Source organism: Phoca vitulina, unplaced genomic scaffold (assembly GCF_004348235.1).
Source record: "Phoca vitulina isolate PV1807 unplaced genomic scaffold, GSC_HSeal_1.0 scaffold27, whole genome shotgun sequence".
Classification (NCBI taxonomy): domain Eukaryota; kingdom Metazoa; phylum Chordata; class Mammalia; order Carnivora; family Phocidae; genus Phoca; species Phoca vitulina.
This window is the reverse complement of record NW_022589730.1, coordinates 17,657,136-17,674,087: the sequence shown is the minus strand read 5'-3', so window position 1 is coordinate 17,674,087 and position 16,952 is coordinate 17,657,136. Positions and strand designations below refer to the sequence as shown.

Sequence of the window (16,952 nt, the reverse complement as noted above, 5' to 3'; positions counted from 1 at the left end):
GGACCCTGACCTCTCTCCAAGGACGGCCCCTCGCCCTGCTCCTGATGCTGTTTATGGGCTTTTCTCCACGATGGCTGCTCCTTTGCTGCTGGAGGCTTTCAGCCACGCTGAGCTCTGCTCCTTTCTGCTGCTGAGGAACATTTCCCATGCCACTGGGGAGCGGAAATGCTCCTCCCATGCATTTTTGAAAGACCTCGGAAACCTCTGCATAAATCAGTAGAAGTTCATTTATGGTTTTAGAATATTCTGGATAATTTATTTGGTGTCAAGGAGCCTAAGCCCTGCAGGGCTCCACTGCATTTCCCTTGCATGTTTGTTTTGGTTTGCCCTGAAATGCTAGCCAGCCACAAGGAGACCTTTATCATTATTCCAAATAGATTTTCCCCTTTCTAATGACATGCTCTTCGGAGGCTTGACACTGAGTCAGTGCCTCTTTCCCTTTTAAAAAACCAAGAGCTAATCTAGAGCTCTTCCTTCCAGGCCACGCAGGCCACGGCTCTTAGATTTCAGCCCGTCCTTCCTGAGAGCTGGAACAGCACACAGACCTCTGCCCCGTGACTCCCTGCTGTCTTCACACTGCCCAGGACATGCAGCCTACAGAAAAGCGCCCCAGATTGTGGGGACACCGTTGGAAAATGACATCTTACCCCAAGAGCCCGCAGATTTGGCATGCTTGACATTCTCGGGGCTGTCCTACCAGAAATGCCTGGAGAAACACACAGCTGACATATTTAGCAGTTTGCACCGTGGCCCTCCCCCGAGGCTTTTTACATCCTTCCCGGCTATGGGCTGACGTTCGGATGGTTGGCGTTGCCCGCTATTTGCTCTCTCGGTATTTCCGCTACCCCAAATCATGTGACCGAGCCCTAAACTCCTGTCCTCAGAGGACAATCAGAATGACACCTTTAGTGTTTGTGCTGGATTTTATGGCCTCATGATCTTGTGCCCTTTGGAGTTCAAAGGTCACATCAGGCAGCAGGCAGGGAGGTTTTTGATGTAACCTCTGAACCCCAGAAAACAAAAGGGCAGAGGCCCACAGAGACAATCCATCTAAAAATGGTCATATAAAGAATGCAACTCAATCAGCCCAGAGCATGCAAATCACCCAACATTTTTATGGAGCATCCTGATAAATTCAAACTTATCGTCAGAAGAAGGGACACAAGCCCCATGATCCCAATACATAAATCAAAGCTTGAGAAAAGCAAAGAAATGAGTTTACAACCAGTTCAAAATGGAAGGATTTGCAAGATGTGATTTATAGATTGTCTTTTTCCCCCACTCCCCGCCTCCACACACACACACACACACACACACACACACACACACACCACACACTGGTCAACACCATGCCACTATTTGAAAATAAAGCATTTTCTTTTCTGAAGGTTTGCCCAGAGCTAAGCTGGACAAATAAGTGAGACCCATCAAAGGCCAAGTGCTTTCTCCTTGGTCGCCAGAACCATCCTCAGAAACAGGCTGAAAGTCAGTAAAGCAGGCAGTTGATAAGAAAGATGAGGACTTGTCCCATTCTGTAGAACAGATGTCACCTCCCATACTACACGGAGTGTCCTTCAACAGCCCTTAATCCCTGGCACACATGCCCCCGGACAAAGGTCAGACTCATTTTGGAATTGGCGAGAAATTCTATTCACACAGTTAGGTTGTTGAGCAGGTCGGCCTCCTGTTTTTCATGACTATGAAAGTTTTACTTCTCCAAAAAATAAATACCTACGTGTGTGTATATATATAGTTTGGCAGGGAGGATGCTGATACTGGGAAACAGGCCTTTAGAACTTTGCCAAATGAGTCAGTATGAGCGGAAGCTGTGTTCAGAGACTAGACCACGGGGAGAGACGGTCTGCCTTACCCTTTTAAACGAAGACTTGGTTTGCAAATGAAATGCGTGTCCCCTTCTACAGTGAAGCTGAAGCAGGGTGTGGGAGCATCCAGATTCCCGTCACTGATCTTCCATCTGGAAGAAGTTCTCTCTGCTCCGTCTCCTCCAGGCTCCTCCTCTTTCAACTTTGCGTAGGATTGTGATTTCGCTGGGAGGAGGGAATATATTGTTGACTCTATCTAACAGTAGCACAACTGTGTTGGATAAAAATGTGTCCCCAACACTGGAACCCAAAAGCAATGTCATATGGAATTAAGAATTACCAGAAAGAAGTCAAGAAAGGAAGAAGCCTGGTCCTACAGTTGGAAGGTCTCAGGCAGGCCACCCCCGCCCGCCCTGAGCTTCAATTTCTTCATCTGTAAGTTCGAATCACGCTCCTGCTTTCCAACGGCCTGCCCTGCACAGGCCCTGCCCGGGTGCCTGGACGGCACCACATCTGCTCACGCTTTCTCTGGTTCTGGCCACTCTTATGTGGGCACAGGAGAACGGACTAAACCACTGTTTCTATAACCCTATTCTTTCACTCAGGGCTTCCACAAATTGTTTCCTTCTCAGAAATAGAGAACTACAACCCACTGAAACCATTTTCCAAGTGATAACTGAGCAGCAAATATTATTAAGTGGGCCGCAACATCCTCTGGGCTATTCTGGAAGCCCAGCCCAAGGCGCGGACATGAACTAGAGGAGAGCTGGTGCAAACTGAGTTGCCGGAACCTCACATTTCTGGACGGGGTCTGCCGGACCGAGGGCTCCAGGCCGCTGTGGCTGGAAAGGCCAGGGGTCGCTTCGTTAGATCACCACCTTCTACACATTCCATAGACACTCACTTTATCCAATTCCGGGGGGGCGGGGCATAGGAGGTCACGTGGCTAGCTGGGAAGAGTCAGGCTGGGAGTCGGGTTTCTCCACTCCCAGTCCATAATGAGTCAATGATAGCGAGTGGCTACTGTGGCCCAGAGCATGTGCTATTTACGGTTCACCCATCGTCTCATCTCTACAACCGCGTTACTCTCCTCATCTCAGAGATGAGGAACCAGAGTGCTGAGAGGTTTGATTGCTCAGATCTCACACCTGGTCCCTGGGGAGCTAGGACTGGGTTCCAGGCTCTGCTGGATCCCAGGCCTCTGCTTGTCACCACCCACCTCAGCCCTGAGACCCCATTTCTATGCTCTAACCATACAATGCTTCCTTATAAGGGGGAGATGTGAACCCAGCAGATCCTAAGGAATGTGTGTGGGGCGGTGCTTTCTGGGACAGGCAAGATGGGGGTATAAAGGGGGTTGAATGGTGTCCCCTGGAAAGACATGTCCGTGTCCTAACCCCTGAAGCCTGCGATGTGACCTATGCTGGGAAAAGAGTCTTTGCAGATATAATTAAGGATCTCAAGGTGAGATCATCCTGGATTATCTGGGGTGGGCCCCAAATCCAGTGACAAGTGATTCTTATGAAAGACAGAAGACCTGGGAGAAGGCCACGTGAAGACGAGGCAGACACTGCAGTGATGCTGGTACAAGCCAAGGAACACGTTTGGAGCCACCAGAAGCTGGAAAGGTTCTCCCCAGAGCCTCTGGTGGGAGCGCAGCCCTGCCAACACCTTGATTTTGGATTTCTGGCCTTCAGAACTGTGAGAGAATACATTTCTGGATTTTTTTTTTAAGTCACTCAGTTGGTGGTACTTTGTTACAGCAACCCCAGGAAACGGAGACAGCATTTCCTGTCAGAAGGGTTGTGTCCTCAGAGCCCCTCTCGTGAAGCCAGAGTAGTTACTTAGGCTTCTGAGGTCGTCGGTTCTGTCAACGTGAAATCTCCTTCCTTCTAGGAAGCGTGAGAGCTAGAAGGGCCATCTGGTGAGTGAGCGCCAACCCCAGCCCAGGCCCCAACCTGCTGTCCTCAGGCTCTTGACCATCCTAAAGCTGCCAGGAGTGGCTCTGGGGACTATTATCCCATGCACTTTTTGCTTAATGGCACCCAGTTCCTTTCTCTTAGTGAGACTTGGCAAGCGAACCCAGACACGTGCTAGCCTGAGTCAAAAACCCAGATTTACAAATTAGCCATCGTGGGCATGTGTTAGAGGAAGGTTCTTTACTCCATGGAAGCTTTCCTTTAGATTCCAATCCCTCCCCAGTATCTGAGAAAGGTCGCAAGATTCACAAAACTGCCCTTTCCGTGCAAATGTTTAGGATCAGGCCTCTTAGGAAAAGCATGGTCCACGGTGTGGACTGCCCGTTTGTTCATGCTGAATATTCAGGTTCTGGGGTGAAGGGCGGAGGGCCTGTGACCGAGGGCAGGCACCACAGGTCAGTCCCACTGCTGGACGGGGCCATCCTTCCCCGTGCCAGTGCTTCTCACCTGTAAACCAGAAGGACCAACTACCCCAAGCGAGGGCAGGTGAGAAGAAATGGCACAGCGTACCCCTCCCACTGGGCGCGGCCGACACAGAGGCTCATTTGATCGTCGCCCCGCGGACGTTCTTCCAGTGATTCCCAACCTTTTTCCTGTAGGACGCAGGCCACATCCTGCTTTGCTGGTGCGGTCCTGGGCGGCCAAACGTGACCAGCCCGGGAGGTCAGGCCACCGCAGGCCATACCTGGCCACGCCAAGGGCTAGGGGACCAATAACCAGAACACCGAGACACCTGCCCGAGCACAAGAGTCACGAGGCTCTGCCTTATAAAGCTTATTTCCTGCATGTATTTAATATTTAATAAACCCAATTTTTTTTAAAAAAGTGATAGAGTTCCAATCCTCAGAAGCAAATCTTAAGATATATGGAAATATTTAAAGATGCCTCCCAAGCAAATAAAAAGAGAGTGAAGGTTTTTTAAAAATAGAAGCTTATGCCAAGGGTTTTGATAGAATGAGATCACCGTAATAAAAAATTCTCTGGGACTCTGCTCCTACCTGTGAATCACGCCGACAATGAACCACTTTGCCTTGGACGCTGGAAAGATCCTTGTGGACGTGTAGTTTGGGGAACATATGAAAGCCCCACTTTCCTTCACTTTCAGGACGAGGACCCCTTTCCTCCCCCCTCCAACCCTCTCAACCTTCAGGTGCGCACGCATGCACTCGCGCGCACGCAGACGCACCCACGCGCCCCCACGCGCGCGCTCCCGCACCCCGCCCCCATGCGCGCGCTCCCGCACCCCGCCCCCACGCGCGCGCTCCCGCACCCCGCCCCCACAATGAACCAAGAAAGGAAGGGAAAGAGATCAGTAATCAGAGAGCCCACTAATGGATTGGCTTAAGTATAGAGCAACATCCCATCACTGTTCTAGAAAATAATCAATCAAGCACTTAATTTTAAACATAAAAGTAAGCTGCCAGGAGACTGTTAATAGATAACCAAATAAATTAACAGTTGTAGGTGGGATTTGAAACCAGGTCAGATTTCCCTCTCCCCCACGCTCCGAGCCCATGCATATAAAGGGTTTCCGCAGCTTGGCACCTGATCTCACACTGTTTCAAAGCGAAATCTCCTTTTAGCCAATATCCCCTCTCAGCGGGCTCGTCACTTCAGGGAATTGTCCTTTGTGCATCTTCCATAAATTTTATAACACCGCTACTTTAAAATATTGATGGGCAACTTGGCCTTGGCCCAGACCCGCAGTGGGTTAGTGTGGACGTGAAAACCTTCAGGAGCATAAAAGCAGGAAGAAACACATCCCCTGCTGACCTTTCTTAAAGGGACAATTGTGTAAGTGCGGTGGTTACCTGAGCTGGAGGCCTGCCCGGCTTTGATGGCGGTTCTGCCCTCTGGGAGCCCGTCTCAGAGCCACGCGGGGACAGGAGGGTGTGCAGGACACACACAGGCAATGCTCAGGTACCTGCAGACCCATAAAGGGTAAGTGAAATCCACACATAAGCCCCCAAGTTGTTTTAACCCGAGACTCAACTTTCTCTCAACATTCAAACTCTTTGCAAAGTTATTGACGAATAAGGATTGACAGCTTTATAGTCGGTCTCTTCTCCCTCTACCCGTGACCTTCTCAGGGCAAGTGACCAAAAGTAAATGCAACAAGGAACATCAAAGGCAAGACTAGCGAATTGATCCCTGATTCCTGGAGGCCCTGTGAGTGCTCTGAACTTCGGGGATGACATCCATTCCACCATGATGCGCTCTTCATAATGCCCCCCGGAACAACAACACAGTAAAATTCCACCTCCTAGAATAGTCACCACTGAGAGCAATACGGCAATAGTCTGCTAATCAAATGAATAAGAAAGTGATAGCTGTCATTTATGGGCCCTTTCACACACACACACCGAGCACCGCACTGTAGTAAATACATTATGCATGTGATTTCATTGAATCCTTTTTATTTAAATCTGCAAAAATATCCTTTGATTCAGAATATCCATTTCTAGGAATTATTCCCATGGAAGTAATTGAGGATACATCCAAAGATTTTGTTTATAAGGATGTTTATCAAATTTAAGCAAAAAATGAAAATAAGAAAAAGTTCCAATAATGGAGAGGTGGTAGAAGAATTACAATATATCCGTTCAATATAATATTGTGTAGCCATTTAACACTATGCTGTGAAAGAATGTGTATTGACCCATAAAATATGTCTAGGAGATAGTATTCGGTAAGCAGAAGAAGAGTAGGAACAATAGGAATATTTTTAAGAAATTACAGTATGTAATACATATATGCATAAAGTATGTGATGAAATTCATCAAAGTGTCATCAGATTATGGGTGATTTTTTCTTCATTTTATTTCTCTTACTTTCCAATCTTTTATAATTTCTAATAAAAGTATTTTTTAAAATTATGACCTAGGTACTATGTCCAAATATTCATAGCTCTGCATTAGCTTAAGAAGAGCCCATTCTACACACAAAGCCCTCTCTGGTCTATAATGTGGTTTTGCCACGTTGTCTCAGCTGACCCTCCCAGCAACACTTTCAGGTAGACAGAGATGTTTGGAAATTGCAGATTCTCAAACACACACACACACAAATGAAAGAGAATGGTAAGAAGAAGCCAGAGGCCCCCCTCGCCCCACGGGCAGGCAGCGCGCAAGGCTGCGTGGAGCAGGGCTGCCCCTGGCCGTGGCCTTCAGGCCGTCCGCTCCAAGCCCTCCATGTCCACTAGGGGAGCGCGGCTCCATCGGCTGCATCTCGGGCTCTCCAAGCAATCTGCCTCGTTCCTCCTTTGGCTTCGCCGACCCCTCCCCTGCCAGGGCTCAGGTTCTCCAAGATTCTGCTCAGCTCGGAGCAAGAAGGGCGGGACAACATTCCCGAATACCTGGGAAGCAGAATCTGTGACCAGGATGAGAGTCAGCAGTACCAGGGAGCTGCCTCTGACCCCCCGAGGAAAGCCAATTATTGGCATCTCTTCCCAAGCCTGCCATCGGTGACGTCACAAAGGGAGCTTGCAGTCGGCCGTGGTGGGAGCATTTACACCATGGAAAGTGGCAGACACTAGAAATCAGGGCTTCTTTCTCCCCCCAGAGAGCCGAGAGTTAGTTACCAGCCCCCCACTGGAGAGCGTCAGAACTAGAAATCCATATATTGCAGTGAAGGTCCCCCTCCGCACACCCCCGCTTTCAAAGGGATTACACCTGCATAGACTAACGCGGGATGTGACCGCTCTTTCAACATGATGACACGTTGTTCAGGAAACTCCTCGTATTTACAAAACTTTGCCAGTCTGCCTCCTCTCCATCTTCCTTGCGGCCACTTAAGTTTGCTTCCTTTTGCTGTGTTCTCTTCAGAGTCAAAGAAAGGCCATCTAGCGCCCTTTTCTTTTTTTTTTTTAAAGATTTTATTTATTTATTTATTTGACAGAGACACAGTGAGAGAGGGAACACAAGCAGGGGGAGTGGGAAAGAGAGAAGCAGGCTTCCTGCCGAGCAGGGAGCCCGATGCGGGGCTCGATCCCAGGACCCTGGGATCATGACCTGAGCCGAAGGCAGATGCTTAACGACTGAGCCACCCAGGTGCCCCCCCCTTGTTTTATTTCTAAATTTGACGATGGGAATGAGCAGAGTGGCCTGCTCCCCAGTAGGTGCCGGGCCTGGTTCCGACAACTCGGTCTTGGCCCTGGGACTTCCCTCGGGGACCCTCGGGCGCAGCAGCCTGTCCCTGGGCCACCTCCGCTGACGCTGTGTGAACCATCTCTGCTCTTTCAGCATTTGAGGACAACGCGACTGGGAGTGAAACTTGATCAGGAGATAATTCGGTCCAGATGGTGCTAATGCAGACAGAAACAACGGGCAGAAGCATTCGCTGGTGCAGGTCCCTAGTCTGGGGGAATCCATTTAAATTTCTTTGAGAAGTGGCTGTCACCGAGCTGCCAACTACCCACCAAACGCTCCCTCATGTGGCACAGCGGCCGTCAAACGTGTGAGCTGCTCTCCGAGAGATGCCCAGCTCCCAGCAACGTAAGGCCAGCCTAACCCCTTCGGCTGGCTAGCCCAACCACGGCTCAGCGGCAGACTTGGCCTTCGGGGGCTATGGGAAGGATCAGGCATGAAACCCTGTGGATAGCCCTGGCTCCTGAGGATCAAGGGATTGCGGCAAAGGATCACACAGGGCTGGCAACAAAAGAAAGCCTCTTAGAAGCCCAGGAGGGTAAAGTGGCTGCCGCGAGAGAGGCCTCGGCTCTATTCTGGTCCAGTTCTGAGGCATAGAAGAGGTTGGAATTCACTGCTTGACTCAGTTTTATCTTTTCTGTCGCAGACTTGACATAAGAAAGACACATAAGAAAGAAAGAAAATGCTTGTCTGCAGAGCCCAGCCCTGAGTAAAGACCACTTGGCTTCAGGAAAAATAGGAACCGTGGAACCAGACGCACTCCGATGGGATGAGTCTGCAGTGAGGGGGCAGCTCGGGACTCTGGCTGTCACGGACGTCATGAGGTCCTTCCCGAGGAATGGACGTGAAACAGGAGCACGCACTCACAGAGCCCCTGCTGCTCTTGAGAGCGCGATTCAGGGTCCCTGAGCAAGTCCCGGCTGCCGCATGTGGCCCTCACTCGTGACAGCTCCATGGGCCGCGGGACAGGAGCGGCAGAACAAAGCCCCCTCTGCGGACCGCATCCAGCCCCCTGGCTGCAACCGATGCGGAGAGGCGCACACTCGCTTTTCAGGGTTTCTGTTACGACAGCAGGCTCGTGGAATTTTGTTGGAGACCATTGGAATGTTACCAAAAAGATTAAAATTCCTACTCACCATGGGGCAGCCTCCACTCGGAAGAGACAGTGAGGATAGAGTTGTCTCTACGCGTCGTGCATCCGAGGGGCAAGTATGCAGTCCACATGTATCACTCCCATCACCCCAGAGAAGTTCCCTTTCAGGCACTAGTGTTTTGGTAACTACTCACCAACCAGCTCTCTGAAAAGATAACCTATGCCTTTGTGAGTGTATATTTATTGTAAACTTTAGCAGGATAAAAGATATGACACACTTTATACAAATTATAAAGTACATGCGACTCTTTACTGTAAATTCCATATAGTCAGTGGATCCTCAAAGAAAGCCTTTTGTTGATTTTTACCAAGTTCCTGCATCTGTAGGCAGCCTCCAGTTGCAATGGGTCAAAAAGTAGAGTTCTGACATGAATATGGATTTTTTTTTTTTAAATGAGTAATACAAATGTCAAACAACTTCTTTGAATGTTGAAAACTTCACTTGGATCAATTGGATAATAGTTTTCAAATAATGGAAGAGTTGTTGCGCTATTCAAATAATGTTCAAGTTGTTGCGCTATTCACCATGTAATGGCTACAGCTGACAACTTTTCAGCTGCATTACTAATATTTTTCCATCATTTTCTTAAGTCTAGATAATCAACAAGTCCTAATTTATAGTATTTGCTGATTTCCACAGTGTAAATAGCCCCCATCACAACCCCTTGCAAGCTACCACAATGTTACTGCACCAACTTGGAAAGAGAGGAACAGTAACTCAGCCTATATAGTATTTCCACCAGATAGCACAATGAACGTAAATGACTGCTACAACAACCATAATAAAATGGAGTAAAAGAATTGAAAAGTGATGAATTTTGAATATTTGTTACTTTTGGTTTTAATATAATTTAAGATAGAGAATTTTTAACAATTGCTCTTGAACAAACTGATATTTTAAACTATCAGCCTGCATACCCTGGCTTGTATCCTGTAGATAGATAGATATATAGTTTGTATTCTGTAGATAATATATATATACACACACATATAGATAGATAGATAGATATTTTTCCACCCTAAGGAAAAGGTAAAAATACAGACTACTTCATGAATTCTCAGGGTAAAATCTATTGTTTCTTAACATGTCAGGCAAGTAAAGCTTTGACCCACAGGGGAGACTGCAAGCAGAAAAGGTGACCTGCGTGTTCCCACACCAGGAGCGGTGGGCTGAGTGTATGCCCGGAACGTCGGAGTGACAGCTCTCAAGCAACCAGAAACAGGACCCGATCCCTGCCCAAGGGGCTTAGAACAAAGGCTCTAACCAGGCTTTTTTCCAAAAAAAAAAAAAAAAATTTTTTTTTAAGATTTTATTTATTTGAGAGACAGAGCATGAGAAGGGGTCGGGCCAGAGGGAGAAGCAGACTCCTTGCTGAGCAGGGAGCCCGATGCGGGACTCGATCCTGGGACTCTAGGATCATGACCTGAGCCGAAGGCAGTCACTTAACCAACTGAGCCACCCAGGCGCCCTTTCCAAAAAATGTTTTTAATTCCAACATCCATCTTAATGGCTTACTGTCGACTAATTTAGCCGGTAGTTTGTTCTACTAAAAATGGAAGCTAATGATTTCAGCTAACAACTAAGCCACAGTACTATCGAAGTATATCGTAAGAAACTGATTATCACCGGCTGCGTTTGTTTTCCACGTCCTTCTCCCTGTAGAAAGGCTTGCTAGGATTCCCAGAGCAAGAGCAAAAGGCTTTCTTCCTCCCCTGGGACCCGAGGTTATGAATGTGTTCTCTAGGGGGCATCTACGCCCTCAGAGCTCTCTGAAGACTCAGCTAGCGCGCAGGGAGCAATGCACCATGCACTCCTGCTGGTCACAGTAGGGCCACGCGGCAAGTATTAACGACATCACCTTATTTCTCTTGAGCACCCACCGGTCCTCACAACTCCACTGGGTGCCGTCTAGCTCGGCACACTTTATCCTTTCCAAAGTAAGTGGGTTTTGAAAATAGCACAACATTTTAGGCAAAGATCAGATAGTAGTCATACCACACAATGGTCCAGCTGGAAGACATCTAGCAAAAAAAACAAACAAAAAAAAAAACAAAAATCAAAAGTTTTCAGGTGCCACCATTTGAATTTACCAGGAATTCTGGCTAGGTGAGCACACTCGGCATAATTACGGCGTGATTAAATATTTTAATTGCCAACGATTCAAGCATAATGCAGGTTTCTTGATTCAGATTCAATCCATTTGATGTATGGACTCTGAAACCTTATGACACTCATTTCTATAAAGTAAAATGTGGCCCAAAAAGCCACACGTGGACTGGGAAGCTACTGAAGGCACTTGTTACAAAGGAATCTCAATTATTAGGCAATTAGAACAAAACTCCTGAGAATATTTACAAAGCCTTTCTGGGGCATGACCTTGGTGACATGTTTTTAATTTTATAATTTTTAGAAACAACAAAAGGAATGGTTAGCTCTTACCTTCCTCTGAGGAGTCCCCATATTGCTATTGAGACCGAGAAACTGGATGATTTTAATTCAGGGCACTAGTTTCAGCGACAGCTAAGAATTTTCTTTTCTGGCTTGTGACATCTCAACCAGTTTCCCATTTCCATTCAGTGTTGGGAAGCATGTTCCTGTGCCATCTTCAGGATTCTGGCAGAAGGGGTTTCTCAGGCTAGGTTAAGAGCTTAGAGACAAGGTACTAAAGATGGGTTCCGAGGCCCCCTACTTAATGCACCTGCATCTCCACATGAGCACACACAGACATGAGTTCTTGTTCTGGTGGCCAGCTTTAACTGCTGCCCTCTGGCTCTAGCTATACAAGCTGGCCCCTTCCCCCCACGCCCTCCCACCCCCAGGACGGAGGACTGAACACAGCAGAGTTCTAGGACTGTCGACCCGTGTGGTTCCCTATTCCGGGACCTAAAATGACTTCAGGATTGTGGATCTAATGTCCCTTCTGACAGGCTTAATTTGGGCAACTTGGAGCGGAAAAATCCCCTTTCTCTTCCTACCTAGAGCCATTCCTGTCTCAATAATTTCAGTCATACAGAAATATTTAACGGAATCCTAGAGAAACGTAACGTTCTGTTCATGGGATTACTGAGCAAGGATGTGTCTGTCCTCTGAGGTACTATCGGGAAGGCATGAGGGCTCCCTATGTGGTCAGTACCAACGAGTCACTGAGAGACATTTATAGGGCCTTTAACAAGGAGTTTCATTGCTCCTCAAGTGGACTAAATCTTCTTCGAGTGCAAACACTTCTTTGAATTTAAAAAAGGTAAGTAGTTCCAGAATGCAGATTCTTTGGGAGCATTCCTTCCTTCTGTGCTGTCCATCCAGGGAGCTGCGCCTTCCAAGGACCCTGGGAGGCCGCACTGCCTCCTTGTCACAGCAAGTCTCCTGTCCGGGTTGATCCATCCGTTAAAGCCAGGTCTGTTCCTAAGGAGGCTCTACCAGCAGCCCCCGGGCTAAGTCATTACCAGGGCAACCACGTGGATTTCAAAGTTGACAAAGAGCATCACCATTCTCAAAGACTATCAGCTCCGAGAACAGTCGTGGATTTTGTCCTACCACGTGCCCCCCTCGAGTGCGACCCTTATCCATCTTTGGTTAACAACAGTCCCAGGTAACCCTTCTCAGGACAACACATGCCATGAGCGGGGATCCCAGTAACACCCCCTTGGCCTCTCACTACAAGGGCTGGTCTGGTCCTGCTCACAATCAAGGATATTCTTCCAGACAGCCCAGTCACTGTTGATTCAGAGGTTTCCTTAGCAAATGAGGGGTTTCAGATATCCTAGCAAGACTCCTGAATTGGGGGCGCGTGGGTGGCTGTCGTTAAGCATCTGCCTTCGGCTCAGGTCATGATCCCAGGATCCTGAGATCGAGCCCCACATCGGGCTCCCTGCTCAGTGGGAAGCCTGTTCTCCCTCTCCCGCTCCCCTCCTCTCTCCCTCTATCTGACAAATAAATAAATAAAATCTTAAAAAAAAAAAAAAAGACTCATGAATCAGAGTTTTCTGTAACATGTGCATAATACAGTCGAAGTGAAGCAGGCCCTCAGCAGATGTGCCGTAGGGAGAAAGGCTGCAGGCCTATCCTGCCTTCCCGGGCCATCCCACTAACCCCGAGCATTCACTTCACTGTGGGACGGTCACCCCGACTACCTTGAAGCTAATCCCCCCAAAGCTGATGGAAATAGCCAACTATCCATGCCTTGTATCCTTCTCTGGAAACACAATCTACTAACAGGAAAACCAATTTGGAAAAAAAATGCACCTGTTACTCAAATTTCAGAGCTGTTATCAGTGTGGGAAAATTATTAACTAAAATGAACAGCACATTTCTTTTATTGTATTCCAAAGTAAATTCCTCCTATAATAATTTTGATTATTAACTAACCTGCATTAGTTTTGATTTCACAGAGAGCATGAATCAAGTGGTTAAAACCTTAATGATGTGATAATATTTATTAATATAGTAAATCCCGAATATAGAAGATCTATGACTCCTCTAATACTTCCAGTTTATAAACTGGCTTCAAAAACATCAAAGACATGCTCTTTTGAAGAACAAAGTTTTAGAGCTTGGAGGAAAGAGAAGGTAATCATTACAAATTCATTACGGATCCATCAGAGATTTTTTTTAATCCATTTAAATCCACGTATAGGAGATCGGATTCTGATCTTACATTATTTCTACATTTTTAGAACAACTTTTCACTCACAAATTCAAGGTTACAATGGCGTTAAAAATATCCACAGGAAAGGAATGGCATGAGATATAATAACATGATTAGTAGCTGTTATGTTAGAGTTGTTATTTCTCTTTTCTCTATTTTTCAAATTTCCAATAGGAGGGTTATATAATTTTTATAATAAAAATTGTAAGTTAAGAAAGAATTCCAGATTACAAAACATAGTTGACTTATAAAATAATGCTTCAAACAAAGAGGCAGAAAGAAGACATTCAACCAAAATAAAGAAGATGCTCCACGGAAAGGTTCCCCAGGTCCCGGGACGAGCCTTACAGATGAAGTCCATCGTCAGCACTTCCGGCCTCACCGGCCTTGGAGACAGGAAGCAGCGGGAGCCCCCTTTCCTGTGGCACCACAGATCCTCACCAAGGCATGGACGACAAATGCTGGATTTCTGCATGTTTATTAGCCTTGTGTGCCTGGGGAATCGCAAAGCACTTTTGGAATCTGTACTTGATTTGGTTTTAGGGTGAAGAAAGTGAGGTTCACACAGAAGTACCAAAGTGACCATAATGGAGCCATCACAGGCCAAAGCAGCCGCTGGGGGCCAGCACACCGCCTCAGCGGCATCCCATGCCCCGTGGGCTTAGGGAAAGGCCAGGTGAGAGCTCCTTTTCAAATTATATTTCCTTTACTCAACATAGTTCCCTTAAAAAACAAGGACAACTAACTACACGCACAAGACTGTAAACAGAGCTCATTCACACTGACAGCCCACAGAGGGGACTCTCGATATCCTTGCAGGGTTTTTGGGCAATAAAACCAAAATCTATATTTAAAATATGTGTGCATCTATTAAGATAAATTTTTAAAACTCATTTTTTAAATAGCCCAGTGGACATTCCAAACTGGTAACTTTACCCACAAAGGGGGAATATAAATGCTTACTGTATTGGTATATAAAAATAGAAAACCCCAATGAGGATTTCAGAGTCTGTTCCTCAAGAAATCACACACTTTTTGCCCAAAGGCTGTACAGATACCAATGAAACTTTCTTCCTTGACCTCTAAATACATCTCCTCCACAACAGGGGCATCTGGGGGTTGGGCATTTGCCTAATCCCATGGGGTCCTCCGGCGGGGATCACAGCTGCTGGCTGATGAAGAAGGATTTGGTCTCCCTGCAGACAGGATTTACACAGAGCGGACAACTCAGAGTCAGCTGCTTGGAGCACAGCTCGTTTGACTGGAGGTGTGACAACACGAGGTCGGCCAGGGCCTGGAAGACGGGCGACAAGAAGCAGAGATTCCTCAGAAGCAAAACGTCTGCTCTCTCCCAGTGCATCTCCCCCTCCCATCTGCTCCGATAATCACTATGGCTGAGGGTTGCTTTTTTCGTCTGAATTAGGACTGCTTTGAACTGGGTTCTCTGATATCTTCATTTCCTAAGGATCCTCGGCTTAGAGAAAAGTTAAAATAGAGATTTTAGAGGACATCCTCTTACCCCACCTGCTAAACCCTGCCTCTGGAAGGCAGGTCTTAAATTAGACACAGTTATAGGTGGGTAGAAATAAGAAAATTGGGGCTATCTAAAGGAAGAAGGAGCAAGAGTATAAGGAATTCGATTTTATTTTTGTAATTAATTGGAACTCAAAATGTTCTAATATGTGAGAAAACCAATATTCTGTAAGAGTTTCTCAGAGGATTTCTCTCCGATATGTTCTACTAAAATGGTTGTAACACTACAGATACCTTGGAGAACAATGGATTTCCATTAAGAGACTCTGCTCTTCTGATGTTTTCAACTCCACACTGAATCAAATGAGAAAAAGAAGGAAAAACACATACACGTTTTATTTTCCGTTTTTTTTTTAAAGAAACCGCTACAAAAATAAATAAATAAACGAACTTAGATACATACACAACTTAAAGTCTGACTTCCAAAGTGTTCCCAGATGGCTCAGAAATGCAAACAGTCCCAGGCCCAGACACAGATGTAGATTTTCACCTCTGTTATCATAAAACTGCTCTCAATTTCTATTCCTTCCCCCACCCTATTACCTTCCCCATAGGTGTTTAGTTTCCAAACCGTTTTTGAGGCTGTATTTGACAGACTTCTCAAGTAACTCAAATCTGCTTATTATTCTTTTTTTTTTTTTTAAGATTTTATTTATTTATTTGACAGAGAGAGACACAGAGAGAGAAGGAACACAAGCAGCAGGGGTGGGAGAGGGAGAAGCAGGCTTCCCGCCAAGCAGGGAGCCCGATGCGGGGCTCGATCCCAGGACCCTGGGACCATGACCTGAGCCGAAGGCAGATGCTTAACGACTCAGCCACCCAGGCGCCCCCTATTCTTTTTTTATTCTACCTTTCTCATGCACACTTTTACAGACTCTACCTAAGCAGAATGTTGCTTTAATTAAATAACTCTTTATGCCTGTTTTGATTCCAACTGCCAAAAGAGGTAGATTAATTTAATGTATATTGAACCTAGATTGGATCCAATGCAGAGTGGGGTTTTTAAATATATCCTTACATAGAAAAACCCAAAATAAAACCTGAGGACTGTTTTACTATCCTTGCTTCCCTCCCCCAAAATACCCAGTTGATTATCCCCCAAATAATTAAGAAACATCTAATTATTGTTCACTCAGGTAGTCAAGATCTTCTCTTTCCCTTTCCAAAATGCCAATGGCTTTCGGTTGCTTTATCTTTTAAGTTAACTTTAATCAGCATGGGAAAAACGGTGAGATTCAGCAAACACACAGTTCTCAACCTAAAAAGGAACGGTATTCACGGTGTTTGGGTGACTTAGTTGGTTAAGCGTCCGACTCTTGATTTTGGCTCAGGTCATGATCTCAGGGTCGTGAGATCGAGCCCCGTATCAGGCTCCACGCTCAGCAGAGAGTTTGCTTGAGATTCTCTCTCTCCCTCTCCCGCTGCCCCTCCCCCCCTCACATGAACGCAAGCATGCTCGCAAACGCTCTCTGTTAAATAAATAAATAAATCTTAAAAAAAAAAGGAAAAAAAGAGACTGTAGAGACTGTATCTAAGACTCCATGTAGAAGTCAGTGACAGCAAGACAACCAATGCCGGCAGTGTTCTTGAAGACTATGGATGGGAGAGTCCAAGGATATACCTCTGTAGGGCAATTGAGTAAAACATCTACCAACACTTAAATTCCATTTGTAGGA

The 16,952-nt window shown here is 46.5% G+C and overlaps 1 protein-coding gene across 1 annotated transcript in view; it reads right to left on the bottom strand.

Annotated features, from left to right (window-relative positions):
- Positions 1-13,504: 13,504 nt before the first annotated feature.
- Positions 13,505-16,952, bottom strand: part of FECH (ferrochelatase) — a 34,065-nt gene continuing 30,617 nt past the window's right edge. Inside the window, exons 10-11 of the mRNA XM_032422739.1 lie at positions 15,511-15,570; positions 13,505-15,037 (exon numbers count right to left, since the gene is read on the bottom strand). Coding sequence (XP_032278630.1) covers positions 14,903-15,037; positions 15,511-15,570 — 195 coding nt within the window. The 3' untranslated portion in view covers positions 13,505-14,902. The remainder of the gene's footprint in view (positions 15,038-15,510; positions 15,571-16,952) is intronic.